The sequence below is a fragment of the Corylus avellana genome, chromosome ca9 (assembly GCF_901000735.1).
Source record: "Corylus avellana chromosome ca9, CavTom2PMs-1.0".
NCBI classification, from domain to species: domain Eukaryota; kingdom Viridiplantae; phylum Streptophyta; class Magnoliopsida; order Fagales; family Betulaceae; genus Corylus; species Corylus avellana.
In genome coordinates this window covers 22651782-22672629 of record NC_081549.1, presented here as the reverse complement: position 1 = coordinate 22672629, position 20848 = coordinate 22651782, and the positions used below count along the sequence as shown (strand labels likewise).

The 20848-nt window shown below is 35.3% G+C and overlaps 2 protein-coding genes and 1 non-coding gene across 7 annotated transcripts; 1 reads left to right on the top strand and 2 right to left on the bottom strand.

Annotated features, from left to right (window-relative positions):
• The first annotated feature begins 5689 nt into the window (after nucleotides 1-5689).
• Nucleotides 5690-12051, top strand: LOC132191413 (uncharacterized). 3 transcript variants are annotated; one of them, XM_059606410.1, is made up of 4 exons: nucleotides 5690-5853; nucleotides 6032-7705; nucleotides 8263-9302; nucleotides 11699-12051. In XM_059606410.1, the coding sequence occupies exons 2-4, from the start codon at nucleotides 6206-6208 to the stop codon at nucleotides 11808-11810; spliced, it is 2652 nt and encodes an 883-aa protein (XP_059462393.1). In that variant the 5' UTR covers nucleotides 5690-5853; nucleotides 6032-6205; the 3' UTR covers nucleotides 11811-12051. The 3 variants fall into 3 exon arrangements, with proteins under 3 accessions (XP_059462393.1, XP_059462394.1, XP_059462392.1); XM_059606411.1 differs by having other exon boundaries at nucleotides 5690-7705; nucleotides 11702-12051; XM_059606409.1 differs by having other exon boundaries at nucleotides 5690-7705.
• Nucleotides 12052-15019: 2968 nt separating this feature from the next.
• Nucleotides 15020-15107, bottom strand: TRNAY-GUA (transfer RNA tyrosine (anticodon GUA)). The gene is given in 2 exon segments: nucleotides 15020-15055; nucleotides 15071-15107. It is a non-coding gene; the product is annotated as a tRNA-Tyr (tRNA).
• A 1409-nt stretch (nucleotides 15108-16516) lies between these two features.
• Nucleotides 16517-19173, bottom strand: LOC132191415 (CBL-interacting protein kinase 2-like). Of its 3 annotated transcripts, XM_059606413.1 has the most exons (5): nucleotides 19028-19173; nucleotides 18840-18918; nucleotides 18706-18751; nucleotides 18149-18364; nucleotides 16517-17993 (listed from the first exon to the last, which is right to left on the bottom strand). In XM_059606413.1, the coding sequence occupies exon 5, from the start codon at nucleotides 17950-17952 to the stop codon at nucleotides 16576-16578; it is 1377 nt and encodes a 458-aa protein (XP_059462396.1). In that variant the 5' UTR covers nucleotides 17953-17993; nucleotides 18149-18364; nucleotides 18706-18751; nucleotides 18840-18918; nucleotides 19028-19173; the 3' UTR covers nucleotides 16517-16575. The 3 variants fall into 3 exon arrangements, with proteins under 3 accessions (XP_059462396.1, XP_059462397.1, XP_059462395.1); XM_059606414.1 differs by lacking the exon at nucleotides 18840-18918 and having other exon boundaries at nucleotides 16517-18364; XM_059606412.1 differs by lacking the exons at nucleotides 18706-18751; nucleotides 18840-18918 and having other exon boundaries at nucleotides 16517-18364.
• Between the last annotated feature and the right edge of the window lie 1675 nt (nucleotides 19174-20848).

Genomic DNA, 20848 nt, shown 5'->3' with positions numbered 1-20848 from the left:
TTTTTTTGAGTGGGTTTGGCAGAAAGTGTCAACTGTTGACCTTTTTGGAATATCCCATTGTTGTTTGGTTGAACTTGAACTAGACTAAATCCAAAGGGTACTGTGTATTTTGGGTTGATAATGATATATGATTCTCGCCCCATATATAAAGCAGATGGCCAACAAGGTGCTGGATTTGATATACAATCAGACAAATATTCATACATTTGAATTCATCGAAGCCATTAGCGTTTTCAGTGTTTGGTTTTGATTATTGTTCGCCATTTTGTCAGCTTGTTTTTGGGTTTCTTATGGGTGTCATAAAGCAAGTCAGCAACCCTCCTCAACCCCCCTCAACCCCCCCACTCCAAAACAAAAGAAAAATGGATAATAGCTGTGAACAAGTACCCAATAAGTCTTCCATGTAGGATTAAACTTTTATTGCTTTTGACCATAAACCAAAAATAAGGGAAAGGTGCATGTGATGATGCCAGCCATTTTAATGGTGTTTTCTGGAGTTAAAGCCAAAAAAGACATGGTTGGAACTGTTCTTTTTCATTCCCTGCACTCCGGAACACAATGGCTTTAAACTCCGAAACATAAAATATGAACCATCGCTTGTCATTTTAATTGTAATATTACTTACAACAAAATAGGCATCTTCTCACATTTTTTTTGACATGTCCACACAAAAGGAAAGATTCGAACTAGTGAACTTAGCTTCGTAAGGCGTGATCTCTAGCCGATTGAAAGTATACCAAATAGCAAAATAAGCAGCCTCCCACCTGGCGTTTGAAAGTATTCCTACAAATTTCTCAGTGATCTTTGAAAAAAAAAAACGGGTATATATCCAAATGTTTCTTTATTGGTCTAGAGATGAACCCAGGGGTTTGGAACCCATAATATTGGGTCACGTGTATATGGGTCAAGATGTACAAATGGGCCTCACAAATTAGTACAAATGGACTGTGTAGCATGGGCTTTAGCATCTCTGATTAGCAGAAATAATACTTTAATTTTGTAACACAACTTAGAACCTTCTGTTCTGCCTTGTCGTTTGCCCAAAATGTAATAATAATAGGAATGCCGTGTCCAAAAAATTAAGTAATAAAATAATATCATTATATATAAAGGGAAAAGTTTACGTACCCCTCAAACTATCACTCAATTGATAATGTCATTTTAAACTTTTAATTGTGACAATGTCTCCTCAAACTACCAAAAAATGTCAATGCTCCCCCTAATTATGACATTACCCTTAGTAAAATAAAAACAAAAATACTAAAACTTCTAAAAAAAAACTAAAACTAACCAAAAAAAAATCGGCCAATTTTTTTAAAAAAATCCATTTTATAAGAAAAAAATTAGGGTTAATAACTTTTTTGGTACCTGGGTTTTGAGGCTTTTTAATTTTTCCTCTAAGTTTTAAAAACATGACAAAACTAGTATCTCAAATTTTGAAAAAGACTGAATCATCACCTCTAGTTTGAAAAATTCTATGGGGGTGGAGCCACCCCCAAGGAGTGGCCGGCTACCCCCAGTTTGACCTTAGCCACCCCCAAGGCTGGTCTGGGGGCAAATGAACCATCCCCTGGGGTGGCTCGGCCACCCCCAAGGGCCAAGGGCCATGGGGGTGGTCGCCCTTGGGGGTGGCCAAGCCACCCCTAGACCGGCCTTGGGGGTGGCTCAGCCACCCCTAAGGTCAAATTAGGGGTGACCAGCCACTCCCTGAGGGTGGTTCGGTCACCCTCATAGAATTTTCAAAATGAAGGTGGTGATTCGGTACTTTCCAAAATCTGAGGTATTAATTTTGTCATGTTTTAAAACCAAGTAGGGAAAATTAAAAAACCTCAAAACTCAGGTACTAAAAAAGTTATTATCCCAAAAAATTTCAAAAAATTTCAAAAATAAAAATTTTGATTTTTTTTTTTTTTTAAATTTTCGTTTATTTTTATCTTTATTTTTGTTTTTATAATTTTTTTAAAATAAAAATTTGCGTTTAAAAAATAAAAATTTTCATTTAGTAAAATAATTTTTTTCCTTTTTTTTAAACTAAACAAAAACAAGTTTTTTAAAAAAAAATAAAAAATTTTAATCTTTTTTAAATTAAAATTTTTCTTTTTTAAAAAAATCAATTTTTTTTTTAAAAAATTTATAGGGGTATTATTGTCTTATTGAGAAATCTATAGGGGCATTTTTATCTTATTGCTAATATTGAGGGGAATTGACAATGTTTTGGTAGTTTTGAGATAATATTGTCACAATTGAAAGTTTATGAGGGACATTATCAATTAGGTGGTAGTTTGAGAAGGGTATGTGAACTTTACCCAAATATAAAATATCATAAAATAATATCATTTGGTCTTTCCCGTTTAATTTGGGCTAAAGTCAGCCTCAGGCCACGCCTATCCTTATGGAATGGTTTTGCAGGCTTTAGCCAGCAGCAAACTTAGACTTGGTTTTTTTTTTTTTTGTTTAATAGATAACAACTTGGAAAAGGAAACTACAAGGATATTCTTCCCCTGAAAACGTTACCAAAAAATTGCCATGTTAACTTTTAAAACCAATTTTTTGAATGGTCAAACGGGAGGCAAGACTCTTGTAAAACAAGAAAAAGACTAAAATTGTCGGTTCCGGAGGACTGGAGAAGCTTCCGATGCCTAAGTCAGCAAGGTATTTTGAAAGAGAAAATTGAATTGAGAGAATGAGAGAGAGAATATGTTACTTGCTTTTTGAGGATGCATACCCTTTTAAAGAGAGACTCTTGAATATGATCTCTATTTTTATTTTTTTTTGTTTCATGTGGCAAGTTGTCAGCTCTACGATTAAATGATATGTAGTCAATGTATCTATGTGGACTTATGGCAAATTTATTGTACCAACACTAACAATTCAACAATGTGTAAAAGACTTGTTGCCTTTACCGCAACAAATTCTTCATTGAGTTCTTTTGCATTTGTCACCGCCTTGTGCGACCCTAAAAAAAATGCATGACTTGTATGCCATTGCTTACTGTTTGACTATTTTGGACCAGATTCAGAATTTATTCTTAAATTTGTACTGCATTTACCTTTCAAGCCTTATTGTTGGGGTGCCTACCCCATTTGTGGTCAATTAGTCATGTAACCCCCTTTTCCTTATTTAATTAAAAAATAAAAAGAAAAAATGTAAAAGACTAAAATTTATAGAGAGATAAAAAAAAAAAATTGCTGACATATAAGCGGTAAATTTAAGTCTTGTGTACAATAAGTTGAATTTCTTTATTCCTCCTTTCGTAATTTTGTTTTGGTTTCCAGCTAAGCAACAGTGTGGTCTTGATTTTTGGACAACATTTTGTTTAATGGGTCGTAGGTAAACTTGTCAAATACTTGACCCAAATGCATCATACTCTTATCTTGATTTAATGTTGTCCCATGTTTGAATACGACAGCAACTCTCATTTGAAAGATATTAGAGGTGTTATAATTTTTATTATAAATTAACGTGGTAATTTACATGAATTTGCAGGGCTGACATGTTTTGACATGACCTGCAAAATTAACATGAATCAAACATGAAATTATCGGGTTATGAGTAATGAGTTTGGTCTATTTAATTAAATAAACTAGATTATAGTTGATTTATATAATTTAATTATATGTATATTTCAACACGATTTAAACTTAACATATGACATTTAGGAAAGATAATCTTTTACACAACTTGCAAACCTGATACAAAATTAGTAGGTTATAGTTGATGGATATGACATGTTTAATTAAACTAGTCGAATTATAGTTGACCTATATAATTTTATACCCATATATCGATGTGACTCAAACCTAACACGCAAATAAAAATTGCCATCTCTAAACATTTATAGGAAAAATTATAATATCCCAAACATTTTTTTCTCACTTGAACGGATGGTTGTTTGTATAACCTTATATTTCCTTTTGATTTAATGCTCCCCATCTACTCACGTACGTCAACATTAAAAGAAATTAAAGTAATGTACGTGACTCCCTCAAGTTCACATCTTTCTTAATTTTATTACCTCTTAAAATTGGCATTTTTCATGAATTGTAATTTAATCCTCCACAAGGAGGGTTTTCTCTTCAAATAGACAATTTATAATGGAAGTCCATAAAGAAATATATATATATATATATATATATATATATATATATATATATATAGTTGATGAGAATAAAATATTTTAAATGCCAATGATCTTGTATACAACGTCGGGAATTAAATTATTAAATTAATCATTTTTTATCAATTTAATTTATAATTAATGATTTAAGTATGAACACTCACTTATTGAGAAAGAATTTAAACCCGCATGTGACATATGATTTGCAATTTTTCATTTCAAATATATATGGTTGAGGTTAAATAATCAAAAAGCCAAAATAAATTAACTACTAATAATTTTTTTATTTAAAAAGGACAAATTAATTATCCTTGTTAATCTCTCTCTCTCTCTCTCTCTCTCTCTCTCTCTCATCATGCTACATTTGCTCCTTCCATCTCTTTGATTTCTTCACCACCTCCCTCCTTATCTTATATAATTGTCTTTATCATACACCCCCTCCTTGCTCGCCACCTTTAATTATGCTAATCTTTCTGTTTAATTACGAAACTTAAAATAAAATGTAATTAATGTTTCGTTGCACACTTGCCATTTTACGTGCATGAATGAAACTTACTTTGGCCAGAGGAGAAAATAAATGTTCGAAATTAATATATAATAACTTTACCATGATTTGTTTTTTCACGCTCACACTTTGTTCATAAAGTTCTATCATGTGTTGAGTGAACTAGTAATTATCAAATGAAAGCACTTTAATGCTAATATAACTCTCATAATAAATGGGGGTTTTATATAAATAAGACCCATCTCTGTGGAGGATCCCGCTTACATGTTGGGGAGGATCCGACTTACATGATGTTATTAAAATAATAGCATGTATGCTATAGTTTAATCAACGGTCAAGATTAAATTTCTCAATATATCTCTTCATTTTCTCTATCTTATTAAACGCTTATAAAATAAAATCAACTTTAAGATTCAATCTTAATCCCTCTATGAATTAAATGGTGACCTATTTTGTTGACCACTTTTTAATGCTAAAATCACGACCATTGATACATATGATCTGACCATGAATTGAGATACATGAATTGCATGCAAAATTTGGTTTTCAAGTTGATTTATATATATATGGTCATATTAAAGCCAAAATTAATTAGTTTATCAATTAAACAATGTCCACTTATTAATATTTTTGCACCAATTAACCAATGTTCACTTAATAATATTATTATTTTTTGCATAAAAGTGACTACATTAAATCAAAATTTGATATTTATATATATTTTCGAGTAATGTTGTGAATTACATTTTTATTCTACAATGTTGACATAGTAGTGCCAACTAACCATGAGATAAGTCATGGTGAAAAAAATAAAATTAAAGAATTAGTTTAAACTATTAAAACTTTTTTTTTTCTTATGAGAAATGAAAGAATAGTTGTAAGATAACAATTTGATTTATTACAATTTTTTTTTTTTAATTTATATATTGTGATATAATTCGGACATGCTAATCCAAACAGGCAAACACCCTTGTATTAAAAAAACCAACCGGTCCAACCGCCCCGGTTCGAAGATTCTTTATATAATATATTTTCTTTGCAATTCTTACATTTCTTCTCACTCTCTCTTATCTTTTCAGGCTCTCTCTCTCTGTCTCTCTCTCTCTCTCTCTCTGAGTTTCTTCACCGGTAAAGAACGAACGTGCTGCACGACGGGTACGCGCGAAAGCCGAATCCGAATATCGCCGGCACCGAATCGGGTATCATTGTATTCGTCATAGACTCCGAATCTGTAAGTCTCCTAATCCCTCCTCTGCCATTCGTTTGAGATAAAACCTCCCACAGTAGCAGCTCCGACCGACACCATTTCTTTGGAAACCCTAAATTGGTAATCTTTTTCGAGCTAGTGCTCCGATTAGACTTCGATTATTGAGACACTAATGCTGGATATGGTTTTCTAATGCTTTTAGGGTTCTTGAGGTTTCGCCGGATTGATATATTTAGATATCTGGTTTCTGCGAGAAATTAGGGTTAGGGTTTTTTGGTCCGAGGCATTGTTTGGGAAGGAGATTGGGTATTTTCTTGATTTTAGGGTTTGTTTTGTTGGATTCGAGACGGGGAAGATAGGCGTGGGGTAGAGGATAATGTGTATACTCTGTGTGATTCAGAAGTGGTCTCGCCGGGTCGCTACGATGCTACCTTGGTTAGTCATTCCACTCATAGGACTTTGGGCTCTCTCTCATCTCTTACCGCGGCAATTTCGGTTTGAGATTACATCGCCTAGGCTGGCCTGCGTGTTTGTGCTTTTGGTTACTCTCTTTTGGTATGAGGTTTTGATGCCATGGCTATCGACCTGGCGAGTTCGCAGGAATGCCCGGCTCAGGGAGAGGAAGAGGTCTGAAGCGATAGAATTGCAGAAGCTTCGGAAAACCGCAACAAGGCGGTGCAGGAACTGCTTGACTCCATATAGGGATCAGAATCCTGGTGGTGGTCGGTTTATGTGTTCGTATTGTGGGCATGTTTCGAAGCGGCCGGTTTTGGACTTACCCATACCGCCTGGTATGGGAAATAGTGGGATTATTAAGGATTTGGTTGGGAAAGGTGGGAAGATATTGAATGGTAAGGTGTGGTCAGAAAATGGATGGATGTGCGGTCAGGATTGGTTGGAGAATGGCAATTGGGTTGGTGGGTCTGTTGCAGGGAAGTCTAGTTATTGGAGGAAGAACGGGAATGGTGTTTTTGGAGAGGATGAACATTGTTTGGCTGAGAAGTCCTATTCGGGAGTTGTGATTTTTGCTTACAAGCTGTTGACGTCTTTTTTCTTGGGCATTAGGTGGCTTTGGAGAAAGATTTTTAGGATTAGTTCATCTAGTGATGATAGTTCATCTGATGCTGAGCATCGGGGGATATTGGCTAAGAAGGGTGAGAATGGGGTGAACTATCCTGAAAGTAGAGGAGAGAAAGCACGCAGGAAAGCAGAGGAGAAGAGACAGGCTAGGTTAGAGAAGGAGCTTTTGGAGGAGGAAGAGCGAAAGCAGAGGGAGGAGGTTGCAAGACTGGTGGAGGAACGTAGGAGATTGAGGGATGAGAAAATGGAGGCTGAAAAAGAGCGTGGCAAAATATCATCACCTGTCCGGGAGAAAGATGGTAAGAAGGAAGCAGAAAAGAGGCGTCATGAAAGAAGAAAAGAGAAAGACAAAGGGTCAAGTAAGAGCAATTCTGATGTAGAAGAGCTAGAAAAAAGAGTAGGTAAGGAGAATGAGCGAAAGCGAGAATCGGACAGGAAGAGCGAGATTGATCGTCGGGAACATCAGAAATCTGGGACAGAAAGTGTCAAAGGCCAGAGCACCGAGACTGGACATGTGATGAGAAGTATATCTGCAAACAGTTTTAGCCGGGGAAATTCTGGAACTAGGTATCTGGATCGTATGAGGGGTACGATTTTTTCCTCTTCTAGAGCATTTGGTGGTGGTGGTCTCTTTGGGAAGGGTGCTAATACTCCTGCCACAATTACAAAGGAATACAAGCCTAACAGTTCTGTAGATCATGTCCATACTTTTGCTCATAAAAGAGATTTATTTCCACATGAGCACGTAGCTGCCAAACCAATTGTAAATGGAGATGACAAGAACATCAATCGCCCTGTAAGTTGTCCTTTCTGTGTATTTTACTTTAACCTGTCACAGTCCTAACATGATCTCTTAGTGCCTGACTTAGATTGGAAATTCATAGAGGATGTAAGTATTTGTCATACTCTTTGTAGTTATCCTTCTGTGTAGTATATCATATTAATTATGTATGTGTAAGTTTCTCCTTTTGGTAAGTAAAAAATTCCATCAAAGAAAAATGTAAATGTAAGCATCTTACTTGTGTGTTTTCAAAACTGTTAGTTTGCTCATCCTTGTTGATCAACATTTAAGCTTAACTCTCCAAACTTGGACCTCAACTTCTACTGCCAGCTCTAGCTTTGGATTTTATATCTCTTTCCTATTGGCTACATCTTCTTTCTTCATCACCGCCCCCGCGCGCCCCCCCCCCCAATCTCAAAAGATAAAAAAAAAAAAAAGAGAGTTATTCTGTCTGCATTTGAGTGGCAGTGTTTGAGTTCCGCTGGCTTATCAAGCATGATAATCTTAGGTGTATTTTATCAATGTATTTGGTAGAAGAAATACTATAACAATGTTGAGCTGCTGACCTGCAGGTCCTCTCAGAACCACAACCTAGGACAACACCTAAAAAAACATGGCAACAATTATTTACTCGATCATCTGTTCCTCCATCAAATCCAAATGTCATAAGCAGACCAAATACAAAGTTTCAAGCAGAAGTTCGAAGCCCACAGTTTTGCAGTCAAACATCATCGACACAATCATATGATAATCCAATAAGCTTTGGGCTGCCATCACCATTTACACTGTCTACCTATCCCAACAGATCTACAAGCAATAGTTTAGGTTTTTCACCTGCAATTGAGCCAATCTTCCCTCGCATTGGAGAAGTGCCTAATGAATTTATACATGAAGAGCTAGAGCTTTTTGAAGACCCGTGTTATGTTCCTGATCCAGTATCCCTGCTTGGACCTGTTTCGGAGTCACTTGATAATTTTCAGTTGGACCTGGGCACTGGCTTTGCAACCGACACAGGATTGGAAACGCCCCGTTCTTTAAAGAAAGTATCTACTTCATCCGAAGTTAACAAGCCATCTCCAATTGAGTGTCCGTTGTCACGAGAAAAGTATAATCCTAATTGGTATCCAGGTACCTCTGGGGCCCAAGATGTGCATACTTTACCTGTGAATGATGCTAATACAAATGAGATGGGAACGTGGCAGATGTGGAATACTTCTCCTCTTGGTCAGGATGGTCTAGGTTTAGTAGGAGGGCCTGCAAGCTGGCTTTTACCCTCAGATCGGAACAGATCAAATAAGGAAGATTTTGTGCATCCTTCTCAGAAAACTACTGCTTCACTGTTTATAAATGAGGACCATGTCCTGTCTGGCACTCATTCTCCGCAGAATGTTTTTCTTGGTAATGGGCAGAATGGTGGGCCATTCGGCCCTGTCCCTGGTTCAAGTGATAATGAACCCTGGCTACAGAAAGCTTTATTTCCACCATTGTCGGGAGAAAACAATTTTCCTCTCAAGCCTCAAGAAGAAACCATGCAGAATGAAATGATTTATGGCAGTCCCAGCTCTGGAAGTAAACATCCATTTGAGCTTTCTCCTGCTAATCGTTGGTCCAAGTAAGTGCTCTACGCTTTTACCCTTATTTTATATTAACCTGCAAGCTGGCTGTGTATCTGTGGCAAATACACTTGTTTTAACATTAAGATTGATTATAGTAACACATTTTTATGTTCCCTCTTTGATGATTAAGCTGTAAAGGTTGGGAATGTCTGTGCCAATCCAGTGTCTATATGTTTATACTGACACGACACATTTTACTGTAACTATATTTCCCAGAATAGTGGGAGATAGAAGAAAATATCATTTACATTTTTCTCCCGCATGTTATTCTATAGGTGATGTTGTGCGTGAGTGAAGTGACAATCTTTTTGAAGATGGAGCATAAGCGGTTTAGTTGGGCATAGTGTAGACTATTTTCATGCCACTTTCTTAGTTCCATATATAGTCCTTACGTGTGTTCGTTCAAGTCAGGGAAGTTGTTCATGAAGCACATGTGAGATCACTCTTAACCTCTTAACCTTACCCATCCTTCCGTGTGCTTGCATCTTCACTTGATTCACAAACTGGCCTCCCTCCCCAAAAAAGTCCTCCATCAATGTATGCATTTGTGGACACCCACCTGACCTAAAGCATCTTTCCCACTTGTTCAGACACTTTCTATAAATGTTTTAACCTAAAATTCGATAGCCCTACTATAGCTTTTGCTGTGATGGACTTTATGCAAGCGTGTGCATGTTTTGGGGAGCATTGACCGCCGTACAGAGTCATTTGGAAGATGCAATGTTTGACGCCAGCATGATACTTGACTTGGAATCTTGATTTTGAAATCCATCAACCTTGGTCATTTTATAATATTTACCTTCGTTCCTTATCATTTAATAAGAGAAGGGTTTGATTATAATATAAGTGTCAAGCCTTGCAGGTCACTTGTCAAGTAATATGGTGCCTGATTTAATGCTATGGTAACTTATATATATTAAGAGAGCAATGCATTGAGGATATATATCAATGCTATGGTAACTACTGGCAACCCAATATGGTTTTTGATATTGAGGCTAGATGCCTAGGCTCTCACAGTTTTGCCATTGCTCTAGATGATATGTGCACAGCCGTTATGCAAATTTGCTAGGGTCATTTTCAGACTTCTTTGATTTAGTTATTTCTAGTACCTAATTGTACTTTTTAAATGATAAATTTCTTACATTTTTGAGCCTTTGTGCATTTTAGTAATGTCAAAATATTAGTAAACAAGTTTGTCATCGGTTAGTGTATCCATCTGAGGACTTCATTTTTTTATTTTAATGATTTTAAAGCAAGCAGCTATTATCTGCTGAGTGTTCCGTTATTGATTCTCATGTGTCTACTACATCAAAGTATTGAACCTGTCATGTAGATTTTATATCATTATGAGGCTTGATATATGAGAGAGGACGATGAATTCGAGACAGCATCCTGTTGCAAATTAGGGTCTCCATCATATGACTGAGGAGTCCATTAAGGGCATTTTCTTAGTCTTTTATGGACAGAGCCTATAAATTTTCCAGCATGCACCGACACTGGGAACATGACATGAATACTATTTCTGCTTTTCAGAGCTCTAGCTGAGTGGTTCCTCAGTGGAGTTATTAGGTTCTTCTGAACGTAAATTGTGTCTTCTTTTTTTTTTTCCAATAATTGTTTATTTAAATAAAAATCTAAACTAATGATTGTCCCCGTATTTTGTCTTATATAAGTTTTGCTTTATATATTTCATGTAGGACTGCATTGTAACAACATAAATGCATGAAATGAGTTGGGATGTGTAATAACATTAATGCGTGAATGTCACTTAAATATGTGCGGCACGGTTTTTCTCATGAAGTAGGATGGATGTGCTCATGGAATGCAGCTAAGAACTTTGACATGTAATGAGAGGCATCTCTTGAAATTATTTGAGCTGGCTATAAAGCCTTGGCGATCTTTAGCTGTGTTTTAGTTGATGTTGAATGGTGGTAGAATGTTTTCTGACTCGTCAAATTTTTCAGGGAGTTGGTTATTATAGCTTGGTGTTTTCCCTTCTTTGAATGGTTCGAGTGCTTATGATTGATAGTACATGAACCTAGTTGTTGGATGGGCCGTTGTACTTGGTTTAGTTTGTTTTGGTCCTTTGGTTTGATATATGTTCTTAATAAATGGTAGGACTTTTTGGTGTCTTGGAGGGAAAGAAATAATAGAACTTTTGAGAACTGTGAGAGAGCAGTGGTGGAACTTAAGTATTTTTTCCTTATTACTCTTTATCTTCGAAGAGCTGCATCGGTCTTTCCTTGTTTGCCTAGTTTTCATGATTTTCTTGTTCTTTTTGCTCTTTTTACTTGAGTGTTACTCTTGTATACTTTTTGTGTACCTTTGTTGCACCTTTGTTTTAAATTCATTAATGGTAGTCTGATTCATGTTTTGGTTCTATTTCTTGTAGCAGAAAGGAATGGGCTGTGCCGACTTCAGGGGAAGGTGTTGGAAAGTCATATGTGGCAAGGCCCCATATTGGGGGTCTATTTCCCAATCAGGATGTACAGTCACCTTGGTGATTCGATTGAAAACAGTGACAGAGTGATGAGGGACTTAAATACACTTGTTCTCTAGAGGCAAATAGCCTCTTTTGGAGGAGAGTCTAGAATACTGGATGCATTGTATCTTCCTGCTCATCTTTATAAGGGAGATTGATGTTTACTTACATTTAGCATGGATAGGAATACACGTGGCATGCATGCATGCATTTATGCGGCAGGTAAGAGCTAGGCTTAATATATTTCTAATTTCTGATTTTTATTTCCTTTCCATGCTGCTGGGGTGAGAGGGCCCAGAGGGGGTCTCCCGTTAATGAGTAATTTCTTGGTTGGATGTCAAATGATAATATATGCTAATACTGGCTACTTATGTTCTAGAGACCCCCCACCCCCTCCCTAATTGGGAAAGTGTTCTAAAGAATTCAGTAGCTCATGCGCAAATGTTAGTTACAATTAAAGCCCATTTGGTACGTGGAATGACGCTTTTCTATTAGGAAAAGGAAGCTATTTTTGGAATGAGAGATAATAGAATGAAATAGCCTTTTTTTTTTTTTTTTTTAATTTTTTTAGTTTAGTAAAAGACATCGGGCTCTCATTGGAATTGTATTCAAATTACCAAAATACTCAAAATACATAGAAAAAATATAATAATATTTAAAGGAAAGAGAATTCAATCTACAAGCAGGAATTTCAAAAAGGACAGTTTTCTCTAAATTAGGTTGGATGAATTTTCTTCAACCTAGTCTATAAAAGTGACGTGTCTTTTTTTTTTTTTTTTTAATAACATGTGAGATGCATATGTTTTCTTAATAAAATTTATTTCAACTTTATTTCTACTATTAAAAAAACATGTGGATCTCATATGTTTAAGAGACATATGTCATTTTTATAGATTAAATTTGAGAAAAAATTTTCAACCCAGTTTGAAGGAAAATTGTCCATTTCAAAATGTAAGAGAAATCCAATAGTTTTCGACCATGAAAGGGAGCTAGAAGTGAAGGATGGTGAACTCGTTGATCTTGTTCGGAGAATGGCGTTTTTGGAAACAGAGAAAACGAGCTTTTTGGAGCAGATTTTAATGCTAACTTCGATTTCGGAAAGGCATGAGGAGGTGTCATAGGGAGAAGGAAGAGCCTGAAAATGGCGAGGGCATTGCTGTCCATGTGTGGTATTAGAGAGGAAATGAATAACTATTCCTCACATTTTTGGGAGAAATGACTATTCTCATTTTGAGGAGTAGTTATTCCCATGAAGTAGCTATTGTAAGAATAATATGTTAACCAAACGCATGGAATAGTTAGTCCATTTCGGCCTCTAATCTGCATATCAAATGTATCCTTAGTATTTTGAAGGGTTGTGTTATTTTTGCTCATTGGCTCAAATACTAGGATGCGTGGTAAGATTTTATGCGTGTAATACATTGTTTAGTACAACTCCTAGCTCGTTTTTGTAATACTCAGAAATAAAACGTGCATTATTAAGTTAAAACTTTAAGAGAAAACTCATAAAAATATACACCGAAGCCTCGAAAGGATAAGAATAGAATGGACAAAAATTAGCTACAAAAAAGTAGCCATTACAAATCAGTCTAATAAAGTGACATGTGTTCCAAATGCATGTGATAATCATCACATGCTTTCTTACTAATGCTATTAAAAAAAATGAGAAAAACACATATTATTAAAAAAAATCTGTTTTTCACATGCTAAGAGACACTTGACGCTTTATTAGATTGGTTTGTATAAATTAACTACAAACTGATTTTAGCTAATTTCTACGTTCGGATTAGCAAATTTGTATTTGCATCTTAGAACATTCACATTCGGATTAGCAAATTTGTCTTTCCTTTTAACTAAAAAAAACTACTTTTTAAAAGCAAAATTTAATTTTAGCTACTAAGTTTTCCAAAGTACTTGGAGCATTCCCAATGGAGGAGCCAAATTTTTATGCAAAATGGCTTCTCAAAACGCACTTTATCTAGTTTAGCTAATGAATTTGTAAAGGTCTCTTAGAGCATTTCCAGCAATAAGTAGTATTCTACCTAGTCAAAAAACATAATTTTCTATTTTAGCTACTTATTTTTTAATACCAACTCCAACAGATTATTTATTTCATTCTTTATTTTATTAAATATTATTTTTTTAATCTTTTTTTTTTTTTTGATATGCGACCACTTTTGCATCATCTTGTAAATTGCAATAGAATTGATTCACGCAACATACCTGTGTGTTATTTTTATTTTTCCATTTTTAGTTTGTCAATTATATGCATACTATTCAATTTTTTTGGGGGAGTTTTTAGTGATTCTAAAGACTTGAATCTGTATCATAAATTCATGAACAGAGAAGAGAGAAGATAGAGAAACGTTGAGGAAGAGAGAGAAGAGAGAAGAGAGAGAAAATAATGTAGAAATAATATTATGTTCAACAATCTAGTGTGCTACAGTAAATAGCAATATGAAGCTATTCACTGTAGCAGTTAAGGTATAATAGCTAATATGAAGCTATTCTGCTGGAGCAAAAAAAAGAACAAAAATAGCTAAATGTAGCTAATATCTCTTTTTTAGATATACTGTTGGAGATACTCTTACATCCCATTAGCTATATTTTTATCTATATCATTTAAATATTATTAAAAGTGTGAAAAGTTTTGGGGAAAATAAAACATGTGAGGAAAAATGGAAAAAGTTTTAGGAAAAAGAGAACATACGAGAGGAAAAGTAGGAAAAAATTTGGGAAAAAGAGAAAACAGGTGAGATAAACAATAAAAAATAAAATAACTCCCTTGAAAAGTGTTACTACATTTAACTTTTATTTTTATTTTTTTTTAGCTCTTCCAATCAAATATCTATTTTACATTTTTTTTTTTTTTGCTAATCCAATGTAGGTGTTTTTTTTTAAACATTTGAAAAACCATTTTGGATAAGAGTAATATTTGTCTCTTCTATTGAAAATTCTCTTATATTCACTTAGCTATCTATTTTAGTTATTTACTTTTACTATTCTATTTAAATATTATTTCTCATTGATTTCTTTATTTTTTTTATTAAAATAAGAGAGAATATTAGAAATTAAAAAGATAATTTGGCGAGTTCACAAAATATTTATCCAAATTGAGCCTTTTTGCTCTCATCTTAATATTTATCCAAAATGCTCCCTCCCACGGTCCCACTAATTTAATTTTTTCCCAATTTATAAAATGAATAATTAATTCTCGCAAAAAAAAAAAAATCCGACCTGCCGGATTCGAACCAGCGACCTAAGGATGTCTATTAATCTCAACTACAGTCCTCCGCTCTACCAACTGAGCTAAGGTCGGACTTGGAAGCAGTAGCAAATATTATTATAAAAAAATGTATCTTTCAGGCGCCTTTTCTGACTTTAATAAATTTATAGTTAATTTATACCAACCACAACCACTAAGGGCGTCGGCTCATTCTGGCTTTTCCGTCTCGTGAGAGTGGGTACACGCGGAAATACTCCAGTCAATTAAAATACCCCAAAAGTCACCTTCCTTCAACAGTTGCACCAAAACAATTTTTATTAACAACCCCAGGACTGGTGGCTGTAGAGGAATAATGGTTGGTAATTTTTTTCTAAGGCATGATAATATCTCATTTTCTAGATAGAAAGATAAGGTTCTAAGACTTTACCACCAAAGTTAAAAGTACTTGAAGTACAAAAGGGACCTTCTGCATACAGTCGAACGACTCGAACCAAACCAGAACAAAAGCTAAAGAAACAAATAAAAAATAAAAATCTGGAAAATGGGCCAAAGCTCCATAGAATTTATAATAATTTGGACAACAATTATAAGATAGTTTATATAGAATTCACTTACCCAAATAGTTCATACTTTCTAATTTTCTATGGTTTTTCAATTGCAACCGGCAAATGGAGACATCCGTGAGGTCGTAAGAGATGGGCATGCAACGATTATCCAAGAAAATTTTGGATTAACACAAACTGAATGCAAGGAGTTTCGCATTTTTCAGCTTCCAAAAGCAAAACAAGAAAATCGATTGGTTCTTTCAACTCGAATTTGGTCACCGTGAGGTCGTAAGAGATGGGCATGCAACGATTATCCAAAAAAGTTTTGGATCAATACAAACTGAATGCAAGGGGTTTCGCATTTTCTAGCTTTCAAAAGCAAAACAAGGAAATCGATCGGCCATTTCAACTCGAATTTGGTCCGATGGTAAAGGAGAATAGGATCCTTTCCATTTTATAGTCATAATTTAATATTATTATATCTAATGGTGTAAATGATGTCACGTGATAAATACGTTGACATGCTATTCAAAAAATTTAAATTCTATGATATCATTTGCATCGTTAGATGAAACAATATTAAATTTTAATTATGAAATAAGTTGATGTTTGAGGATACTTTGGAATCATTGAATTATAATTTATACATAATTAGTTTCGATTTCTCCATGTTGAACCAAAAATTTATCAAAAAAGGTGAATAATCATACTTCCTGCAAGTTGCTTCCACATACAGTCTGCTTGTGCTGCTAATGTTCCTTCTGCTACAATAGCAGTAGGCAACATATCTATATGGACTAAGCTGCTATATGAAATTAAGTAAACGATATATATAGGGAGGGGTGCATCAAGTTGCAAGCGGCCATACATTTACAGATAATTTGATGCCTTGTTCTAGAAGTACTTTCTTTTCGTTTGCTGTAATTGTTTTCTTTAGTCAGAATCACAAACTTTAAAAAAAAAAAGATTAAGAACATGACTAGTACAGACACAAATTACATGCAATCCATGAACTTCTATGGATCTGAAGGTGATGCAACCTGTTGCTCTTCTTGCCCTACTTCTTGCTGCTGCTCCCCTTGCCATGTCCAAACAATGTCCTTGAGAGCTGGTCGAATGTCCTGTTTCAACAGCTTTTGATACTCCAGTGTGTCTCCGCTTGTCTTTTTCATCTCCACCAAATGGAAAAGTGGGGTGATCTCAAAGATCTCGGTGTCGATGCCCAAGAGCCCTTTCCTGCCTACCTTGGACCCCTCCATTTTCAACAAACCCCCATCTTTCTTTTTCACTTTCAGTCTCAGTCGCTTGGCAATGTCTTCCAGCTTAGAGATTATGGTTGAGGCAGGTTTATTGGCCGTAAATCGCACCTCTTTCTTCTGGTCAGTCTCCTCAAACAGACCAGACAAATCAAAACCTGCAGAAAAGGATATGATATCAAATGCATTCAAGTTACAAGGCTTTGCCAACTCCTCCCGCTTTGATTCTGTGATGGAACTGTTATTCTCATTAGGTCCAAAAACTGCATCGACATCCAGAGGGGCAGGTTCTTTCTCTTCTGATCGAGTCATTCGGGGTTTGGGATCTAAACCCTTCCGGAACCAAGAATTATCCATTATCTTGGCCATGGATATCCTGGAACTTGGGTTTGAATCCAAGATCTTCGACAACAACCTTCGAACTTCCGGGCCAAACCAGTTAGGGAATTTAAATTCACCCTTACCAATCTTCCTATACATCTCCATCAGATTTGAATCATGAAATGGGAGATAACCAGCCATCAGAACATATAAAACCACTCCACATGACCAAATATCAGCTTTGCATCCGTCATAGCCTTTTCTATTAATCACTTCTGGGGCAACATATGCAGGGGTTCCACAGGTTGTATGGAGCAACCCATCTTGACGCTTACAATCAGCAAGGGCACTCAATCCAAAATCTGAAACTTTCAGATTCCCATTCTCATCCAACAGTAGGTTTTCTGGCTTCAAATCCCGGTGATACACGCCTCGACTGTGGCAGTAATCAACAGCACTGATCAACTGTTGGAAATATCTTCTAGCAACGTCCTCCTTGAGCTTTCCTTTGGCCACCTTGGCGAAGAGCTCACCACCTTTAGCATATTCCATAACAAAGTAAATCTTGGTTTTGCTGGCCATTACCTCATAAAGCTCCACCACATTGGGATGTCTAACCAATCTCATGACAGAAATTTCCCGCTTAATCTGTTCAATCATCCCAACCTTCAAGATTTTCTCTTTATCAATTACCTTAATGGCCACACTCATACCAGTTTTAAGGTTCCTTGCATAGTAAACCTTGGCAAAGGTACCTTGGCCCAGTTGTCTCCCTAATTCATACCGTTGCATCAATATAATCTCTTTGTTTTCCATGTCAAGCGCTGATTATTGTCTGCAACAAAACTTTCTTTTACCTGCTAGTGCAATATCTTAGATATAGTTATTTATGAGACAAGAACAGAATAACTGATTTTAACAACACAAAAGCTCAACCATCTTCACAGACATCGTGTTTTGAAATGGCGTGTTCTCTTAAATTTATGGCTGCATAGGGAATTTGAGAACGGACCCGTGATGGGATGTAAGTTAAACAACCGACGCCATCAAAGATAAACAAGGGCAGCCCAAAAGGAGCAACTTCATCGTCCTTAGAGAGGGAATTCTCAACTTTCAAGCACATCTTTCAGCATTCCCTGGTCTTTTTGATAACTTAAAGAACGCCAAGGATATGGAGAAAATTATGTGTTGAACCTCTGGCAGAAAAGTCGAGAAGTAGAGCAGAAATCTGAAAGGGAAAAAAAAAAAAGTGGTTATAATCAGCAAGAATGAATGATATGGGTTATTTAAAACCCAATACAGTAGCAATATAATTTATCAGCAAGATAAAAGAAACAATGAATGAATGAGCAAATAAGCATCTTGTAATCAGAGAAATCTCATACTCAGTAGATTAAACCGGACAATAGTTATTATAACGAAAACAGAGACACAACAAAAATTGTACATGTAATACAAACCTCTTCCTCCTACTTATAAAAGAGTCAAACAATTTCATTATAAGCAAAAAATTCAAAAACTTGAAGAACTAACCAGTATGATAGATACCCAGAAACAGAGAAATCTTACATAGTGCTTTGAATTAGTAAAATTGCCTTATGAGCTTCCTTGGAACCTAAGCAACAAAGAACTACAGCTTCAATTTTCTTATCCACAGATTATCTCAGGAACCAAACAGAAAACTGACGGTTTCAGATAAGCACCTTTTTCCATATTGAAACAAACAGAGCTTGACAAACATGTTTTGCCCAAATCTTTTTTTTCTTTATCGCTTCTCAACTCCTAAACACATATATATTCTATCATTTAGCTCAGGGAAATCAAACTCCACCACCAATAACTACATTAACGTAAACCCAATTTCCCATAAAACTCAAATTTGAGATCTTACCTGAGAAAAGGATGACCTTCGAAATGGAACGCCGCCGTATACTTGTGTGTTAGGGTAAAGAGTGCACAGAGAGAGAGAACGGGGGGCTGTTTTCGGTCACGATTTCGAATTACAGAGCAACAATAACATGACGCGGGGCTTCTTATACACCGCCGAGCCTCGCAATAATGATTATTATTATTATTTTTTATTAGTCGCAATAATGATTCTTGAATATTTGAATTTATGCAAAGCGTATCCCCGAATATTCCAATTTTGCCATTTTGGTATTCCTTGTAATCATTATTAATTAGTTATCTAGTTTATTCATTAATCTTCTATTTTCAGAACAATTTAGAATGTATTTTTAACTTTTACATGCTAACCTCAAATGTCAGTTTAATTTCTTTAACTCAATTGAAAATTACATTTTTATTTTACGTTGTTAATGTAGCACTATCAATCGGTCTCAGATCAAACCTTATTATTATTGTTTTTTTTTTAAAAAAAAAGTAGTAATATTATTATTATATATCACACCACTATCGTAACATTATATCACTATGCTTACGTGACATTGCCAATTCACTACTGTTAAAAGCAAATAATAATAATAATAATAATAATGGTAGATTAACAATATTACGACTCATGTCAGTATAATGAGACTATGATATCAATCGGTTTTCAGCTCAAACCTTTTTTTTTTAAAAAAAAAAAAGTAGTAATATTATATACCACACCACTATCGTAACATTATATCACTATGCTTACGTGACATTGTCAATTCACTATTGTTAAAAGAAAGAAAAAAAAAAAATTAATGGTGGATTGACAATGTCACGACTCATGTCAGTATAATGAGACTATAATGTCGTCGATTAAATCACATTGTTAACGTAAAATAAAAGTGTAGTGCATAACATTATCCTAATTAAAATATAACAAAATTCAAAGAATCCTAATTATTGAAATCAATTATCTCTTAAAACTCTCACTTGATACTTGGAATTGTTGGTGTTTTATACAACTAATTAATTAACCAATGATTAGTCATATGTCGGTTAAATTTGTCAAAAAAAAAAAAAAAATGGAACTTTATGGGTGTCTTTTTAGGTACCTCAAAGTATTAAAATCAATAAACATATCCCTTAAAATAAACATTCCAATGCTTCAAATATGTTGTTGAATGGGAATGTGACCTACCTAACGGCTAACAATCACACAATTTGCTCACCTAAAGGTCCTACGGCTACAATAGTACGACCAATTTATTTGTCGTTTTGATATGAAAAGATATTTCTCCTTTCGTTTGGGTTTTTTGTTTTTTTCATGTTAATAAAACATATATTATCCTTCTCCTTCAGAACTTCCAAATTTGGTTTCATGTGTTGGATTGAATACGAGAAAGGGGCAATGAAGCTTCCTCTTTCAACAGCCATTCATACCCACAACCAATAGGGAAATGACACATACTAGAACGCCAAGTATCATGTGTGTACAGCGTACAGGTGTAACCTTCCTTTGGTTTCCCGCTTCCTGCGATCAATGACAGGTACCAACTAGTGTTCTAACCATACACGTGTACTTTTCGTTTTGGGATGACGCCACGTAAGCCAACATTTACCAAGTTTGGATTCCCCTTCAGTTTCTGGGGAGACAAAGTACGTACAAACATTATTCCTTCCAGAGCGTTCCGCGTTCCACGTACGTATTCACCCCTTTGAACAATACAAAACAATTGAGATCCTCAGATTCCCCCTACAAACAGGGGCGCACGGTTCATCTAATAAATCATTATCTTTTGTACAAGAGTAACGTAATTCTTATAATACTTGTTGG

Coding starts and splice junctions, on each gene's coding strand:
- LOC132191413 (XM_059606410.1), top strand. CDS start 6,206: ATGTGTATACTCTGTGTGATTCAGAAGTGGTCTCGCCGGGTCGCTACG. Junction 7,706..8,262: donor ACAAGAACATCAATCGCCCT/GTAAGTTGTCCT, acceptor GCTGACCTGCAG/GTCCTCTCAGAACCACAACC. Junction 9,303..11,698: donor CCTGCTAATCGTTGGTCCAA/GTAAGTGCTCTA, acceptor TATTTCTTGTAG/CAGAAAGGAATGGGCTGTGC.
- LOC132191415 (XM_059606413.1), bottom strand. CDS start 17,952: ATGGAAAACAAAGAGATTATATTGATGCAACGGTATGAATTAGGGAGA.